At 36.1% G+C, this 16,258-nt stretch overlaps 1 protein-coding gene across 2 annotated transcripts; it reads right to left on the bottom strand.

Annotated features, from left to right (window-relative positions):
• Positions 1-1,012: 1,012 nt before the first annotated feature.
• On the bottom strand, positions 1,013-16,134 carry nap1l4b (nucleosome assembly protein 1-like 4b). 2 transcript variants are annotated; one of them, XM_056247984.1, is made up of 15 exons: positions 16,063-16,134; positions 14,701-14,748; positions 14,086-14,182; positions 13,112-13,253; positions 11,184-11,270; positions 10,970-11,098; positions 10,646-10,717; positions 10,330-10,469; positions 10,102-10,247; positions 6,488-6,507; positions 6,084-6,203; positions 5,940-5,975; positions 5,756-5,803; positions 5,513-5,550; positions 1,013-2,778 (listed from the first exon to the last, which is right to left on the bottom strand). In XM_056247984.1, exons 2-14 carry the CDS (start codon positions 14,723-14,725, stop codon positions 5,548-5,550), a joined length of 1,065 nt encoding a protein of 354 aa, XP_056103959.1. In that variant the 5' UTR covers positions 14,726-14,748; positions 16,063-16,134; the 3' UTR covers positions 1,013-2,778; positions 5,513-5,547. The 2 variants fall into 2 exon arrangements, with proteins under 2 accessions (XP_056103959.1, XP_056103958.1); XM_056247983.1 differs by lacking the exon at positions 5,513-5,550.
• Positions 16,135-16,258: the final 124 nt, after the last annotated feature.

Raw genomic sequence — 16,258 nt, 5'->3', positions numbered from 1 at the left:
GCGTTTTACATATAAGCTTCAATACATCTGAGGAAAGGAGTTTCCCCACTGTGTATAGCTATGCAATACTCATTCCCTACTCTCAGGGAACCGAGGTTATGTCAGTAACTGAGTACGTTTCTCTTTGTTCAAATAAAAATGAAAAAGTGAGTCAGGGAGAAAGTGGTTGCAGAGCCCCCTTCAGACAATATTACCAAAATGCACCTAATAACAACACCTCTGAAGAACGGAAGAACTCTATTACATAGCCTTGTCTTCAGATTTGACCCTAGAAGACATTGCCTAAATGACTCCAAAACAGTTTAGCATCATAATAACGTAGTGTATTAGCCCAGGGGTGTGCAAACTCGGCCTTGGAGGACCACTGTCCTGCAGAGTTTAGCTCCAGCTTGTCTCAAAAACACACCTGGGTGTAGGAATAGAAAATGGCAGTTTCCTTCTAATAAGACCAAAACAGGAATGTGTGCTTTTTGAAGAAATTGTGAATTTTGCACATAGTATACATAGCACTTTGCACTTATACATAGTACATGGTTACATTGTAACAGTTAGTGTAGAATTAAAATTCAATATTATTCTTGTAACTTAATGTCTTGTACGTTTCAAGAGACCTGTCATACATTCACTTCTTTCAGTCCGAGGTCTTCAGTATTTTCTCTTCATAAGTAAAAATGACTTATTCTTCATCGAGCAGAAACAAAGGTGGACTGGAAAAAATTAATACCAAAGCATGGACCTTTCACATCAACACTGAAGAAAAGAAACACAAAATCTTGTATAAGCTTCATTTCTTGCTGTTGAAAGTGAAAGTGAGGGATGAATCAGACTTATCTTTTGTTGTAACAAACATTATGCCACAAATGCTGTCGATTGAGCTTAACTTGACACATTCCTTCAACATAACCTGCATTCTTTAGTTTCATTATCCGTCAAATTATTTTAAAAATGAAATGCAGACCTGAAATGCTTCGACAAAGAAATGGTTGGCGTAAAGGGAAATCAGATCACTCTCTTTGGCAATAAACATGTTTAATTGTTGTTGTTGTTTTTTTAGTAAGTGCTTGGGCAGTACAGCAAAATCATTTTTAAAATGCTAAAAGGGGCTATAATCAACTAGGTACAGTACATACATCAGCAAAACATATTCTCTCAGGGATCCACCAAGAAGCACAAGACCAACACAGAGAGTTCAAAACAATAATAAAAAGATGGAAAACAAGATATATAATTAACTGTAATAACTAAAAGATTTAGTTCTTTTACAAGACAAAAGAGAACATTAAGCAGGTTAGATATCAACAGTTTCACAATGCTGGATACTCGCACACTGTCATCTTGGCATAAAAAACCCTGAGTAACCTATGAGATCAAGTCACAAAATAAATTATTCAGTCAACTTTGGGATGTGATGTATCTAAAAAAATGGCCTTGAGGATGTGCTCACATAAAACATGTGACTTTCAGGACGTGTAATCATCTGCAGTTCACTCAGAATTCAGTGACCATTGGCAGTGGACTTTCGCCCTATAGTCTTTGACTACTATATATCTAAATTGAGCAATTCCAGCATTATGGATTTTATGTATATTTAAGTACATATAAACAAAATGAAACTACATTGATTAAGCATATAGGTACTTAAAGTAGTGGAGTGCAGGGATTCATTTTTTTAAATTATGATCTTCAAGTGAAAGATAAAAATGTTAGACATCCATATTGTAAAGTAGCCGGATATGATTAAACACAACTTCTTGATCCCTGCAAGGTATAATCGATATATTAGTTGGTAGCTAGCTAGCAACAGTCCACACATTTCCATAAATAAGTGCATAAACATGCTGTTTTGTTCAAAAAGTAAATAAATAGATATGCTGTTTATTAAAAAAACACACAAAAAAAACAAGGTTATGCCCATGACACAGAACACTTCAAAATTGAGTAAAGAATCTATTTGTTAAATACAAACAACCTTGACAAAGGTTATATGTGCACAGGAAGTTATAATACAATCCCATTTATTTCAATTCAGGCTTAAAATTTTATCAGTCTGAATGTGAAGACACAATGCTTGCAAGTTAAATAAAAATGCAAGATTGAAACCTGTGTAAGTCAACTTTTTTTTGGCTATGCAGCAGCATGTCTGAAGTCATTATGTCTTTTTGTTTCACATTTACATATGCACACACATACAACAGTTCTTTCCGAGAGTCTTTTTCAGCCATGCAATATTCCCCCAGTATCAGCACTGGAACAGTTTCATCATTTTAAATACATTCTCGGCTAAAAAACTCTTAAAACTACATTCCATGACACAATAACCGTAATATTTGTAAAATGATGGTGGTTTGCTCATCCGACATGACTCTCTGTGAAAAATGTTGCAAATGGAGTTATACAAATGGTGAAATGGTTCGAATGCTGATACTGGGGAAATATCACACAGCTGGAAAAGGCTCTCAGCCAATCAGATTCGAGAATCAGAACGAACAGTTGTATAAATATATATATATTATTCTGAGGCTGCCTGTAATGTGGAATTGCCCAATTTATCTATACTGTTTGTTGTATTATAGCAAGTGAATTTTAAAGCAATCAAATTCTGCTGGATAAAAAAACCCAACTAATTTTCCAATGTACTGCATCATCATGTTGTTTTGTTAGACTGTGTGCTCAGCAGAGACTGTATGCAGCACTACAGAGCTGATGGGGTTTGACAGTGGCAGGAGTGAGCGCTTCAAACTACTGTTGTTTGCACTCTGCAGGCTGAGGATCCACGGGCTGGAAAAGAGAAAAAAGATAGGGCTGGAGAAGGAGAGAGACTTTTTTATTCAATAACTTAATACTGTATCTGCAACTTGAGGCAGGAAAAGTGCAGAAGAGAAAGGGAGATATATCTTCATCACAGAAGAGTGGCTAATGAAAGCACATTTACACTGACACATCTCTCTAGGCATCTGTAGGATCAACAATGTGAATACAGTCATTAATTAAGATAAAAGTGTGAGGGAATCTAAAGTGAATCACCACTCTTTTGTACTGCAGATACATCACTATCACTAAATGGGAGAAAGCGTGTTTCACCACAGCCTGATCCACCGAAAGAAAATGGTTGTTTGAAGCAGTTGTTTTGCATGAAGGGGTCATATTACAATGAATCAAATCTCTCTTCAACTTAAAAAAAAAAAAAGAAGGTTAATTTATTAAGAAAAAAATCCATAACTTCCTCTCCTGTGCAAAGAGACCACTAATAAACTGCTAAAACTCTTCATTCTGTTTACACAGTATTAAATTGGCCCATCCAGTCATGGTGAAGTGACTGAAATGGTCAAGAAAACAGTTTGAGGGGAAAAAACAAAACAAAAATACAATTTGACTAACATTATAATTGGCCCTAGAGAAAAATAAACATACTAAAATGAATTTGAAATACATTTATTTTATGCTAAGTATACTACAAATACATTTACATATTTATGTACTTAATATAAATAACCCTACAATTATACTTTCGGTATACTAAATTTATATACTTAAAGTCTGCTAAATTGGAACAACTAATTTTGCACTTAATGCACTTTAGTTATCCAGAAATATTGCTGAGGTCCAACTAAAGATATACTGAAGTATATTTGATTGTGCTAAAGTGGAACTATTGCAAGTATACTTAAATATCTTGTATTTAAAGACTGATCAGAGATCATACTATCCTTACTAATACTAATAGTGACATTAAACACATTTTAGGCTTAATATTAAGAAATGTGCATTGTGCAATAAAGAAGTACTCCAAATAAAGTTTAATTATAATATTTATATCAGTAAGTCTCAAGCGATATGTCAGTAAATATGTTAATGGCTTTGTAGTATAGCTAATATGAAATTGATGTATTTTAAAATACATTTTGGTATAGTTTTTTTTACTAGGGGACCATTGCTTTGGACCATAATGACCAAAGAATGTACACTACTGTTCAAGATAATGTTAAGCTAATGTTTTTAAAAAGTCTATTATGCTCGCCAAGGCTGCATTTATTTGGTCAAACATACAGTAAAAACAGTAATATTGTGAAACACTCCAGTCTCCAGTGTCACATGATCAAAGTCTCTTTCAGACAAGTCTCTTTCAGACAAGTCATTTCAGTCATGCAAGTGCAGCTCATATCTATTTGAATGGGGAAACATCAAATTCTCCAAAGCTGTTCACCAAGCTTACAATTAAATTTCATATTTGAAATCACCAAAGAAATCGGACAACAACTGTCTCATAAATTTGGCTTCTAAACGCTCAAATCATGACAAAAACGGCATTTTTCAGGCATGTGCAGGAACCGGAGCTTCTAAAGGCAGCTGCAGTGATGCAATGTCTTTACCAACTGGCTCTTTCATTTAGAAGGTGGGAATTATTCCGGCATATTGTGCGTTGTACTTTCTCCCATTCATAGTAATACGAGTGCACCGGCTTTCTACATAGGGGTGTGACGGTTCGACTTCAAGCCGAATCTGCCCGAGCATGCACGTCTCACCGCACCGGCACGCAGTTTGCGCGTCTAAATTGCAAAGTTCATTCCAAAGTTTTTTCGTTAAGGTTTTGTTACTGTGTGTGACTTATTTAAAAAAAAAAGCACGTTCATTGCAACGTTTGTTTGTTTTGTTAGTTAAGGATTTGTTTACTGTGTGATACATTTAATGGAAAGCACATTCACTTCTAGTTGTCTTGCTGTTCATGTTAAATAAACGTAGAGCCAGTAGCTAATCAGTGTCTGCTTGTTTATTCAAACTAAGTTGTCCTATAACAGACGAACAGTTATTCAACCCCCCCCCCGACGACGGTTATGTTATGAACCGTCACATTTGACTCACATCATAACCGTCATCACCAATTCTGAAACCGGCACACCCCTATTTCTACATCTACATTCTTTGACCTGATCCTTTAGAAATCATTCTAATATACTGATTTGGTGCTTAAGAAAAACAATACTTAATCCTAATCTTTTGAACAGTAGTGTATGATATTATCCCTTTAATATAAGACATAAAAGAAGAAACCCCAATACTGAAACACTCCAGGATCAGGGTCTAAAATCAGTGCTTTTTGCTTGAATAAATGGATGTTATAGCAATAGTAAGTTATAGCAAAATATTATGTATTCAAAAAAGAATACCATATATCTGAGCTGGAAAAGTTCTTGACCTACTAAAAACCATCAATAATTATTCAGCAAGATTGTGGGGGAAAAAAGACTACAGGGTATACATAGAGCAAAATGGATGGAAGGACATTGCCCCAAATTCTCTAATACAGCAGTCGTGATTCTGTCCTCTTCTCTGTTCTTTTACAGTCATGTACTGAGATTTTGGGCAAGGCCTTAATAATATGATATGAAATTAATGGTTCAATACAATGTTACAGGGTTGCTATGGGCATGGGATAGCAGACGTAAGGAGAGGGATGAGGCCGAGGGGGATGTCAAGGCAAAGGTTAGAATGACTCATGACATTTCTTTCTTACCTAGAAATGTATGAGGTGAGAATGACTTATGCCTGTCACTAGGGCAGAACAGGAGGTAGAAAACAACCCCAATCAGCATTAATCATCAAACATGCAAATACACCACAAACATTCATCCAAAGAAAAAACAGAACAGAAAATTAAGTTACAGAGAGTGAGGTCTGCTAAACAAAGAGACAATGCAGTAATTCCTTTTCAAATTCAAGTCATTCAGATCAAGTTATAATCTAAATCCAAACTCACCTTGGAATCTCCCTCCTCTTCATCGTCCTCATCCTCCTCATCTTGGTCCTATTTCACACAAAACACACTTACCCTACACAATTGCAACTTAATATCAAATAAAACGTCACTTATTACATTGTGAAGTTTTATAAAACACGGATTGCTCCATTTATCTTTAATACTATGTATATGGTGAACTCACCTCCTCTTCACCCTCATCCAGTTCCTCCTCCTCAAACTGACACAAACACATAAATGAATGTATATTACAAATGAATGCACACTGGAACTATTCTGAGGAACCATAGACATTGTAAGACAAAAACAGTCGTTTGAAAATACGTACACTTTCGTCATCCTCCAGAGCTTCTCCTGTGAAGTACAAAACTGCTCTCGGAATGATTCTTTCCCTGAAGAAATGACCAATTTCAAAATCTGTGGCTAAGGTGAACTCTGAATCCTCATCCTGTTGAACACAAAGGAATTATATGAACTTCTCTGATCATTTGAAGATGAAAAATTAAGTCTGATTATATATAGATCTCTGAAATGATTCTCTAAACTTTCCAAGTAAACTAATCACTCGTGTCTATCAGAAGGCGTGATGGTGGATAAGGCAGGCAAAATTATATTTTATTGTCAATAAAAATCCTCAAATTACATATAATTGGTCTCATACAAACTAAATGCCTAGATAAAACTAAACAGGATGAGCTAAAACCAAAAAGGATAAAGTAACAAAATACTTACCAACTCTTTATCTGGTGAAACTAAAACAGAAAAAAATATTGGTGACTTCATGTGATAGCAAAAAGTAAACCTGCAGTATGTTAAACATCTGAATGACAGAATAGAAATATTCATCTGATAATTACTTAATACAAAACTCCAGCTCATTGGTACAACGTGTACAATCACAATTTAAGAGGGCTTAAATACAGTAGTTTGTAAACAACACTATAGCTATAAATAATGTTAATTCAAAATAAAGTCTTTTTGATAAAAATGGGATATAACAAGGAACCTAAAGAAACAGTGACACCTAAACTAAACTCAGTTAAAGAACCATGTTGAGACTTATCGTGACATCACACAATGTCGATCATATTCACTTCCTCTGCTTTTAGGCCGTGTGTCCACCAAAGCGGGGTTTTTTTCCGCGGCTAGCATATTTTTTCAATTGTTTTCAAATAGGAGCGCCACGTTTTTAAAACGCCAGGAGCGTAAAGCCGCGGTCACACTAGACTTTGAGCATGCAAAATGTCTTCAGACACTGCAAAGGTCGTGATTTGACGTCACACTCTGCAGCGTCTTTTTTATACTGTAAACATGAATTCAACATATAACGAAATGTAAGATATATACAATCTACTCGACTTTACTGAAAAAATATTCTTTTAATTCAGCCAAGAGGTCACGCCGTGACGTATCGGTCTTTTACAGTCTTTTACTGGTCACACGTCTTCACGTGATGTGAATTCGCAGGTCAGAGTTCACCAAACTTGAACTTTGGAACGTAGCGAAATCCTATACTTTTTCGCATGAGCTTGAGTTTCCGGTCTGACGCATTTGTATGCGTTTGAATGGAAGTCAATTGAAAGAAAAGTGCAGCGTGGACACGCTTTGGTGGGGGAAAAAAACTCTTTGGTGGACACGCGGCCTTAGTCCTCGTGGACCGGAAGTAGCAACTGATTTTTCTTCAGTGCTGTGACATATTTCCAAGTGAAACGGAATATTGAATAGAGGGCAGGGTTTTACTTCAGCGCACCAGACTGGAAGTAACTTTTCAGATATTTATTAAAGATTACCATGACAAACTATTTTTTTCTGTGTATTAACTTGCATGGTTTAATTGTACACTATAAAACCAGTAATGTGTGCTAGCAAAGTAAATAGGGTCAATTTTGATTTCATGAGGACTTTAAGCCTGGTTTATACTCCCCACTTCCACACAAGCGCAAAGATGCGCATGGAAAAATGACGTCATAGCAGTGTAAGCGGTCGTGCACGTTGAGTGCGCAAGAGACGAGACCCCATTTCGCCCCATTCCGCAAAGAAACTTGTTCAAACTCCATCAGGTGCTTTTTTAAATTAAAGATGGGAAAACATTGAATACGTCAGTATAAGGTATAATGAAGAAGTAGTGTAGTGATGGAGACACTGATTCTGAGGCAGATCTCTCTCTGGCCCGGATTACACCTGATAATAAGATGCGTTTTGATCGATCGAAATTGGACCAATCCAAATACAGGTGTAAACTGGATCTAAAACGTTTTGAGCTTGTCTACTTTCGAACAGTTCCAGAGGTAGTTGAAAATGCATTCAACCAGATTGCTTTCGTAGTGTAAACGCTCATGTGGTCGAAAGCGTTCAAACAACCACAAAAGTCCGCCTTCTCTACGCCTGCTGACCTAATGAGTAAACATTATGGGTAGCGAGCTAGCCAGACGGGAGACCCAAGTTTGGTTTGAAAATGAAAAACGTACCAAGCACAATGTTATCTCACTATTCCTAATTTCTAACACGGCATTCAGCGTGGTCTTGCGGCTGTCAGAGCAGAAACGAAAGCTGCTGCTCTCTGTGTTTTCTCTCATCATCTCCGGTCGCGTTTATATGTAAATAAGCTTATTACGTTCATTAGATCGAAAGATCTGAAAAGGTCCATACTTTTACCTGCCCATAGACCCTCCCCTCGAAGAAATCAGGACAGAAATGGTTGAAAGTGGACAAAAGAGACGGATGAAAATACCAGGTGTGAACAGATATGTCTCCCTCATCTACTTGTGATCCGATTGACCAAAACGCATCTTATAACAGGTGTAAACAGTACCTTTGAGGCCCCTTTTGAGTCCAAGGTTTTTTAAAGTAAAGTACTCTTTATTTTTATTGTATGTAAAGTTAATTTTGTTGTATATAAAGTTTATTAGTTAAATTAGAATTCATTTATTAGAATTCGTTGCTTAAAGTTGTTTTGTATACTATATAGTTTGATGAAAAATAAAACCCAAAAGATAAAGATTTTTTGTGGCATTCATCAGTGTCTTCACAATTACATACAATCACTAGAGTAAACTGACGGTGACAGACCGTGATTAACCTCATACTTTTGTCTCTATTTAAAGCAGAAGGAACTAGATTAAATACTTTGAATGATAACAATCCACAATCTGACTTGTGATTCCAGTGATCTCTGGAATCATAATCACACACTATGATTGTTCGTTGGCCACAGGAAAACTGGCCCCTCGACTGAGCCTAGTTTCTCCCAAGGATTTTTTCTCCATTCTTTCACCTGATGGAGTTTGGGTTCCTTGTCACAGTCGCCTCTAGCTTATTTAGTTGAGGGACACTTAATATTAAACGATATTGATCTGACTGCACTGACGCTATTTGATGAGAACTAAACTGAGATGCACATTGACTTCACTATTTTCTGCAGAGCTGCTTTATAGCTGAATTTAACTAATTTAAAAATTGATGATTTTGAATCAACACTGAACTGACTTTTATCAGAAAAATTACACTTTTTTTCTTTTTAGAGTTACTGTATAGTCGAAATGAACTCAGTTTGCATCATTGAATTATTATTTTCAGTTTGTCCCTGTAAAGCTGCTTTGAAACAATCTGTATTGAATAAAGCACTATACAAATAAAGATGATTTGGCATAAAAAAAAAATCAATCACCTAATTTTATAAATGTGACCAATTACATTTGCATTAAGCGCTCCAAGTAAATTTTTTTTATTAAATTCTTACATTTACAAAATGAGTACAATAGCAGAAATAGGCCTTTTTAATGAAAGTAAAGATCCATGTTTAATAAAAATAATGAATGAAAATAGAAAAAGAGTTAAGATTGGTGTTTAATTTAGTTTTATACATATATTATATCCATATATTTTGCTCTAATGTCACAAGTAATAATCTCAAGGTTTACTGGGTTTTACATGATTTTTTGGTAGTGTGGGTTTGGTGAAGTGTACTAAAAACAAACATTTTCATGTGTGGCTTCCGAACTGACCCACAACCTAATCAGTTTGCATGTAAAGTTAATTAATTAATTCAGCAACTCCACGTGAGATGCCATGCTTTTGGTGTTGTTCCAGCATACTACTTCTTACTGCTGCTTTCTAATGGTTTAAAGGACAATTACTCCGAGTTCCCCCCTGTCGTTTCAAAGATTAGTTAAGTATAAACGGCTTGTCTGTTTTTGGAGGGGCGCGCGCAGTCAGCAGAGGCAGGCAAAAGTATAAACAAGAATGCATTAATACAGTGCAGTACACCTTACACCTTAATGATTTCCCAAAGTATTCAACCTACCAGTCTCATAAAAGTTCACATGCACAACTGTTATATTGTGTACCTTTAATAGGGTTGAAAAAGTTGAAAAAAGAGTCATTGGGCACTTGTTTGGTGATGACCCTCGCTGTCCCTCTGCCTTTGTGCTTCTGCTTCTTCTTGATTGTTTTAACCGTCACATCTTTGCCTTTGTGCCAATCAATTTCACACCTGCCGGAAAGGAGAGATGAATAATGAAACAGGGTGAAAGTCTGTTGACGATCTGAGCAGGTCTTTCTGATTAACTGCTCACCCCTCACAGTCCATGATTTCTGGTCCCTCGAACGAAAAGGTATCCTCTGCGTCTGGCTCCGATTTCATTTTGTATACTTTTGTGAGGACTGTGTTGGTAAAGTATTCATTGGGTTCAAAATGGAACTCTAATGTGAAGCTCTGTAAAATACAGCATTAATAATAATAAAAAAATATAGTATAGTATAATACATTTTAAATGATCTGATTTGTCCAGCAGTTATTAATATGACAATATTTTATAGTATGATAAAACACACACACACACACACGGTTCAATCTAAAATAATCATAACCCCTTAAATTATTGTCCTTACCATAGGCTGATCAGGACCAGAAAATATCACTTTAATATCTTGAAGATGTTTAAGTATTGGTTCGTCATGCTCCTGTTGAGAAAGAGCACAAGCTTTCTTTTAATTTCAAATGTGCTGCGAAAAAATGTGGTGTTTGAATATTACCATGTCTTTTTCATGACACTGTATTCATAATTATTTTAAGAAATATGTAATATAAATGTATTCATAATATGAAGTTGTATATCGTCTGTACAATGTTACAGGGCGAAAACAAACATTAAATAATCATTAATAAGAATAGAATAGAGACTTCAGAGGAAAAGGTTTCTGCTGATGGTTCACCTGCAGCATATCGCTCAACATGTCCACGCTCCGGAATATGGTGAGCCAGAACTCTGGAATTCCCTTGGGCTTTTCCTCATTAGCATCTTCTGTCTTTTCCCCTATAGCAGCTTTCTTCTTCAGATCTTCCTGAAAAAGAAAAGTTTGCATTGGGGTACTGCTCTTCTGTCAGCATCAGATCTGATTTCAATGCGAGTGGTCAGATAATACTCACTGCTAATGCTGCTTCATCCTCATGGTCACTCTGCCATTCACACTCCTCATCAGTGGGTTCCACTTCTCCAGACACAAATTTTCTTCTCTAGAAATTTAGAAAATCTCACTTGAGAGAGAACATCATACCAATACCATGCAGACATATTAAAAGGAAAGTTTGGATTCAGCTCAAAAGATTTTCTGTGCTTCAGAGCCATTCTGAAACCTACAGGACACTGAGGAAGAATGTTCTGCAATAGCAGGCCAACGATCAGAGATATTTATTCTATAATTGGTTTTCTGTCGTACACAAAAAAAATATTTAAATATATTATAACACATAATGTATTACAATTAAAGAATAATACATATTATATATACACATGTACTATGTGCATGTATATAATTTATGTATACAGTTATATAAAAAAAAAGAAAGGACACCCTTTTGAATTCTATGGTTTTATGTAACGGGGCATAAAAAAAAAAAAAAACATCTGGTCTTTAGCAGGTCTTAAAATTAGGTAAATGCAACATCAGATGAACAACACACGGTATATTACACCACCATGTCATCATTTATTTAACAAAAATAAAGCCAAAATCGAGAAGCCATGCGTGACAAACTAAGTGCACCCTATGATTGAATTACCTGTAGAGCCACCTTTAGCAGCAATAACTTGAAGTAATCATTTTCTATATGTCTTTTATCAGTCTCATATCGTTCTGGAGGAATTTTGGCCCACTATTCTTTACAACGTTCCACCATTTCTTTGAGGTTTGTGGGCATTTGTTTATGTCATGGCACAGCATTTCCATCGGGTTGAGGTCTGGACATTGACTGGGCCAGCGCAACACCTGGACTCTTTGCTTTTTCAACCATTCTGTTGTAGATTTGCTGGTGTGTTTGGGATCATTGACCTGTTGCATGGCCCAATTTCAGCCAAGCTTTAGCTGTCAGACAGATGGGCTCACATTTGACTCAAGAATCCTTAGGTATACAAAGGAGTTCATGGTCGACTTAATGAAGTGGCCGGTGCATTTTTGCCAAACATCTCCACTTTGGTCTCGTCTGTCTAAAGGACATTGTTCCAGAAGTCTTGTGGTTTGTTCAGATAAACTTTGCAAACCTAAGCCATGCTGCCATGTTCTTTTTTATAGAGAAGAAGCTTTCTCCTGGCAACCCTTCCAAACATGCCATTACTTGTTCAGTCTTTTTCTAATTGTACTGCCATGAACTTCAACATTTAACATGTTAACTAAGGCCTGTAGAGTCTGAGGTTTAGTTCTTGAGTGTTTTGCGATTTCTCTGATCATTGCACAGTCTGACCCTGGGGTGAATTTGCTGGGATGCCCACTTGAAAATGTTGGGAAATGGCCTTGTAACACTTCCTAGATTGATGGAGAGCAACAATTGCTTCTCTAAGATCATTGCTGCTACTATCTTTCCTACTTGACATTGTTTTAACACACACCTGAATGCTCCAGATCAGCAAACTGCCCAAACTTCTGCTTTTATAGAGTTGGTCACGCTTGCTGATGATCAATTAATCAAAGGCATTTGATTAGCAATGCCTGACTGTTACTTACCCTCTTAATTCCTATGGAAGCAGTAAGGGGGTACTTAGTTTGTCACCCATGGCGTCTCCATTTTAGCCTAGTTTTTGTTAAATAAACAATGACACAGTATAATAAAGTCATTGTTTTTGTTCATTTGTGATTGTATTTTACCTGATTTTTTATTATGTTCTTATACGTAAAACCATAAAATTCAAAAGTGTACTTTCTTTTTCCCATGACTGAGATATATATGGTATGTATATTCACTATCGTTCTCTTATGCCCACCAAGGCAGTACTCATTTTATAAAAATACAGTAAAAACATTATTATTGTGAAATATATATAATAAAAAAAAGTGTATACACACACAAACACACAAACTCACTTTGTCAAATAATGGCTGATAAAGAGCGCTATACTTTCTCTCCAGCTCATGCACCTCCTTGTAAAACTTGGCTTCGATGTGTGTGCTGTTAACCTGAAGATTCTTTAAGGCATTGACTCTTCTTTTCACAGACTTTGGTAAGCTGGACAGACGTTTATAGAGGAAGAGAAGACAGACATTATGTGAGCAGATGGGTGTCCGATAATGCACAGCTGGACTGGTGCATTTCCCTGCTCTCTGGGGTCAACAGATTGGTTTAAAGTAAGAGCATCAGATACAAGATCCCTGTTCAAATCACATCACAAACTTCTGAGAACTCAAGTAATGCGCTTCATGTAAACAGCAAAGATAAGGTTTGTGCTGCAATTGCTGAATCTGTTTTAGTCTAAGTTGACTGCTTGACCCAACAGCACCCTTTCCACAAGCTTTATGTTTGGTCTTGCAGTGTTGACGCACAAATTAATTATTGCTGTTTTGTGGAAATACTGTTGTCTGTGTCATCGTTTTCATGACCACTACAACTACAGCCAAATTCAGGAAGTGAAATTAGCATTCATGGGTGTGAGACCTCTCTCTGGGCATCCTCAATCTGACACAAATACACATACATGTATACACACACACCATTAGGACTGACTTCTGTGTGATAACTATACAAGCAGAGACAGATTTTAGGTTGCAGGCAGATGGCCTGACTAGAGTGTTCCCCCTTATACAGACGGTTATATTACACTTCCAGGGCTGTCTCTCTATGTAACATTAGAAACAATGAAAATGCAACGTGCAGTTTTAAAATTCCACGCAGGAAATATGAGACACATCCAGTCGGGGAAATAGTTTTCTTAAGATAGGAAACAATAAAAACAGGATACCATGACAAAGAATAAAGTCCTGTTAGTCTCTCTTTGGTTCCAAGTTATTAGTTTGGTTCGTATGAAACAGCCATAGTGTTTCAACTTCCGTGTCTTGCTTACCTGTCCATGATGGAAGCACTATGTGAGACACTGTCTATTTTGTCCTGAAGAGCTGCCAATGCCTGTGGGTTCTGCATCACCTGGTCACACATCTTACCTGAAAATAACATGCCATCACCAGCATTTAAAATGAATGCACTAAATCATTATTCATCAGTCAAATGTCTCAAAGTCAAAGCATGTTTATACTACACATATTCCTTTCCAGAAACAAACATCCACTTTAAATGAAGCAAAAAAACATGTTCAGCACAGTGAAACACACCACTATTGTTTCATATATTTTATTTTTTATATTTTAATATTGCTCTCAGTAGGTTTGCAAGACTTCTTAAGAGATCCTACAAAATCTTTTCCATTAAATCATTGGCAACAGTGATGTGCAGAAGCTTCATGAAACTTTTACACTGAAACTTACTTTATACTGGATTTTGTCTGAGCAGCACCATGAATCAGTAACACACATTAAAAACATTTTCTCTGCCAACTCATAAATGTATCAGTATTTTCAAAAAAATAAAATAAACAGAATATACAAGGTATATCTCATCTAAAAAAAATTTTGTGAGCTTGATAAAAATCAAAGACAATACCAGGAATTCCTAGTTCCTTTACCTTTGGGTTCCTTGTCAGCATCCATCTTGCTACCACAGCTCAAATATTCTATGAAAAACACAAAAACATACAACTTCAGCTAGTCTAAAAGTACATTTTTGGCTATTAGTTAAGACGAAAGTACATATTTTAATTAACTAGACTTAACATTTAGAACTAATATTTATATAATTTTTTTTTAATTAAAAACAGCTGATGCTGGGAAATGCACAACCAAAACAGTGTAATGAACCTAAATGGCCCTCAATACAGAGTCAGAAGTTAATTATTTTTTAACCATGAAAACCAATGCAGTATCCATTTGTGTAAAATATTTCACTGCTTTCATCATGGACAGGAACTCGAATCTATTATTTAAAAACAAATTAAAACTTCAAGCTACACATGATTTAACAACCCCAAATTTGCCATGGTAATTCCATAGTTACTGTTGTATCATTATTATATGATAAAGTTATTTTAACTAAAATAAAAAAAATAACTTGGTTTTAGAAGCCAATTTTTTTTATTATGACTACTATTAAAAATAATAACATACTCTTGATAACAATTATAAAAAGTATTATAATTAACTAAATATTTTGGAAACGTCTTAGCTTGAAAAATAACATTTATTCTGTTTTTATTATAATTGTATTAATTTGGTGGAAACTTTGCCTAGCATAGAATATGCTGGTAAGAGAAAGCTAAATATTCCTTGTTTCAAATAAACGTTTAAATTGCTTATGTTAGCATGCCATGTAGCAAAACTGCAAATATCAAAATCAACATCTCAAAGTAAAGGTACAAGCAGATGTGTCATGTTGACGCCCATCAGAGATAACTTACACACTCACGCTAGCAGCTAACACGCTAAACTAGCCACATCCAGACAATAACAAATCAGAACAGATCTCATAATCTCCACAAACAACGAGGTTAGCACATGTAAATGGAGGGGGTCATAACAGGGCCAGAGGGCGGACACTGGACGATCTCCAAACGAACACTGTAGACGGGTCACGGCTGAAGTCTAAATGTCACAGGTTAGCAGGCTAACAGACCCTCACAAAAACACATTCAGGGTCTGAGCTTTGACTATCTCTGCCGCGTTTAACAGGTTACTGGATCATTGTTTGCTAACTGACTTATATTGAAGCTGTAACAATTCATAATAGTCACTCGTAACTTTATCAAAACAAAGATGGCATGCAGTGAGAGGCGAGCACAAGCAGCACACTAATATAAGACATTTACAACCACGAAAATATCACCCAATCTGCTTTACATAAACTGGACATGCATAATATATCATGTATTTTAAAGTAAAATGCCTCATTTTGTTGAAACATTTATTTGTTTTAGGGAGATTGCTGTTCTTACCTGAATCAGCGGGTGTTGTTCGGCTGATGGACTCGGCACTCGGCAGTAAAGCTGAAGCGCATTGGCTGGCCAGTAGTAACGTTACTCCGCTTCAGCGACAGTGATGTGTTGGACCATAGACTTGAACCGGTTCTTTGAAATGTATTGTTCGATAGAACCGATTCGCTGAAATAAATCGGATTTCGTTTCGGCGATT

The sequence above is a fragment of the Rhinichthys klamathensis genome, unplaced genomic scaffold, assembly GCF_029890125.1.
Source record: "Rhinichthys klamathensis goyatoka isolate OS25496 unplaced genomic scaffold, OSU_Roscu_1.1 h1tg000051l_1, whole genome shotgun sequence".
NCBI classification, from domain to species: domain Eukaryota; kingdom Metazoa; phylum Chordata; class Actinopteri; order Cypriniformes; family Leuciscidae; genus Rhinichthys; species Rhinichthys klamathensis.
The sequence above is the reverse complement of the archived record's forward strand: the minus strand, read 5'-3'. Positions and strand labels throughout refer to the sequence as shown.

Excerpts from the sequence above, each read along its gene's own strand:
- nap1l4b (XM_056247983.1), bottom strand. The coding sequence starts at position 14,725 with ATGGATGCTGACAAGGAACCCAAAG. Across the intron at positions 13,254-14,085 it reads AGTGCTTCCATCATGGACAG|CTTACCAAAGTCTGTGAAAA; the intron begins GTAAGCAAGACA and ends ACGTCTGTCCAG. Across the intron at positions 6,204-6,487 it reads TTTCACCAGATAAAGAGTTG|GATGAGGATTCAGAGTTCAC; the intron begins GTAAGTATTTTG and ends TGTGTTCAACAG.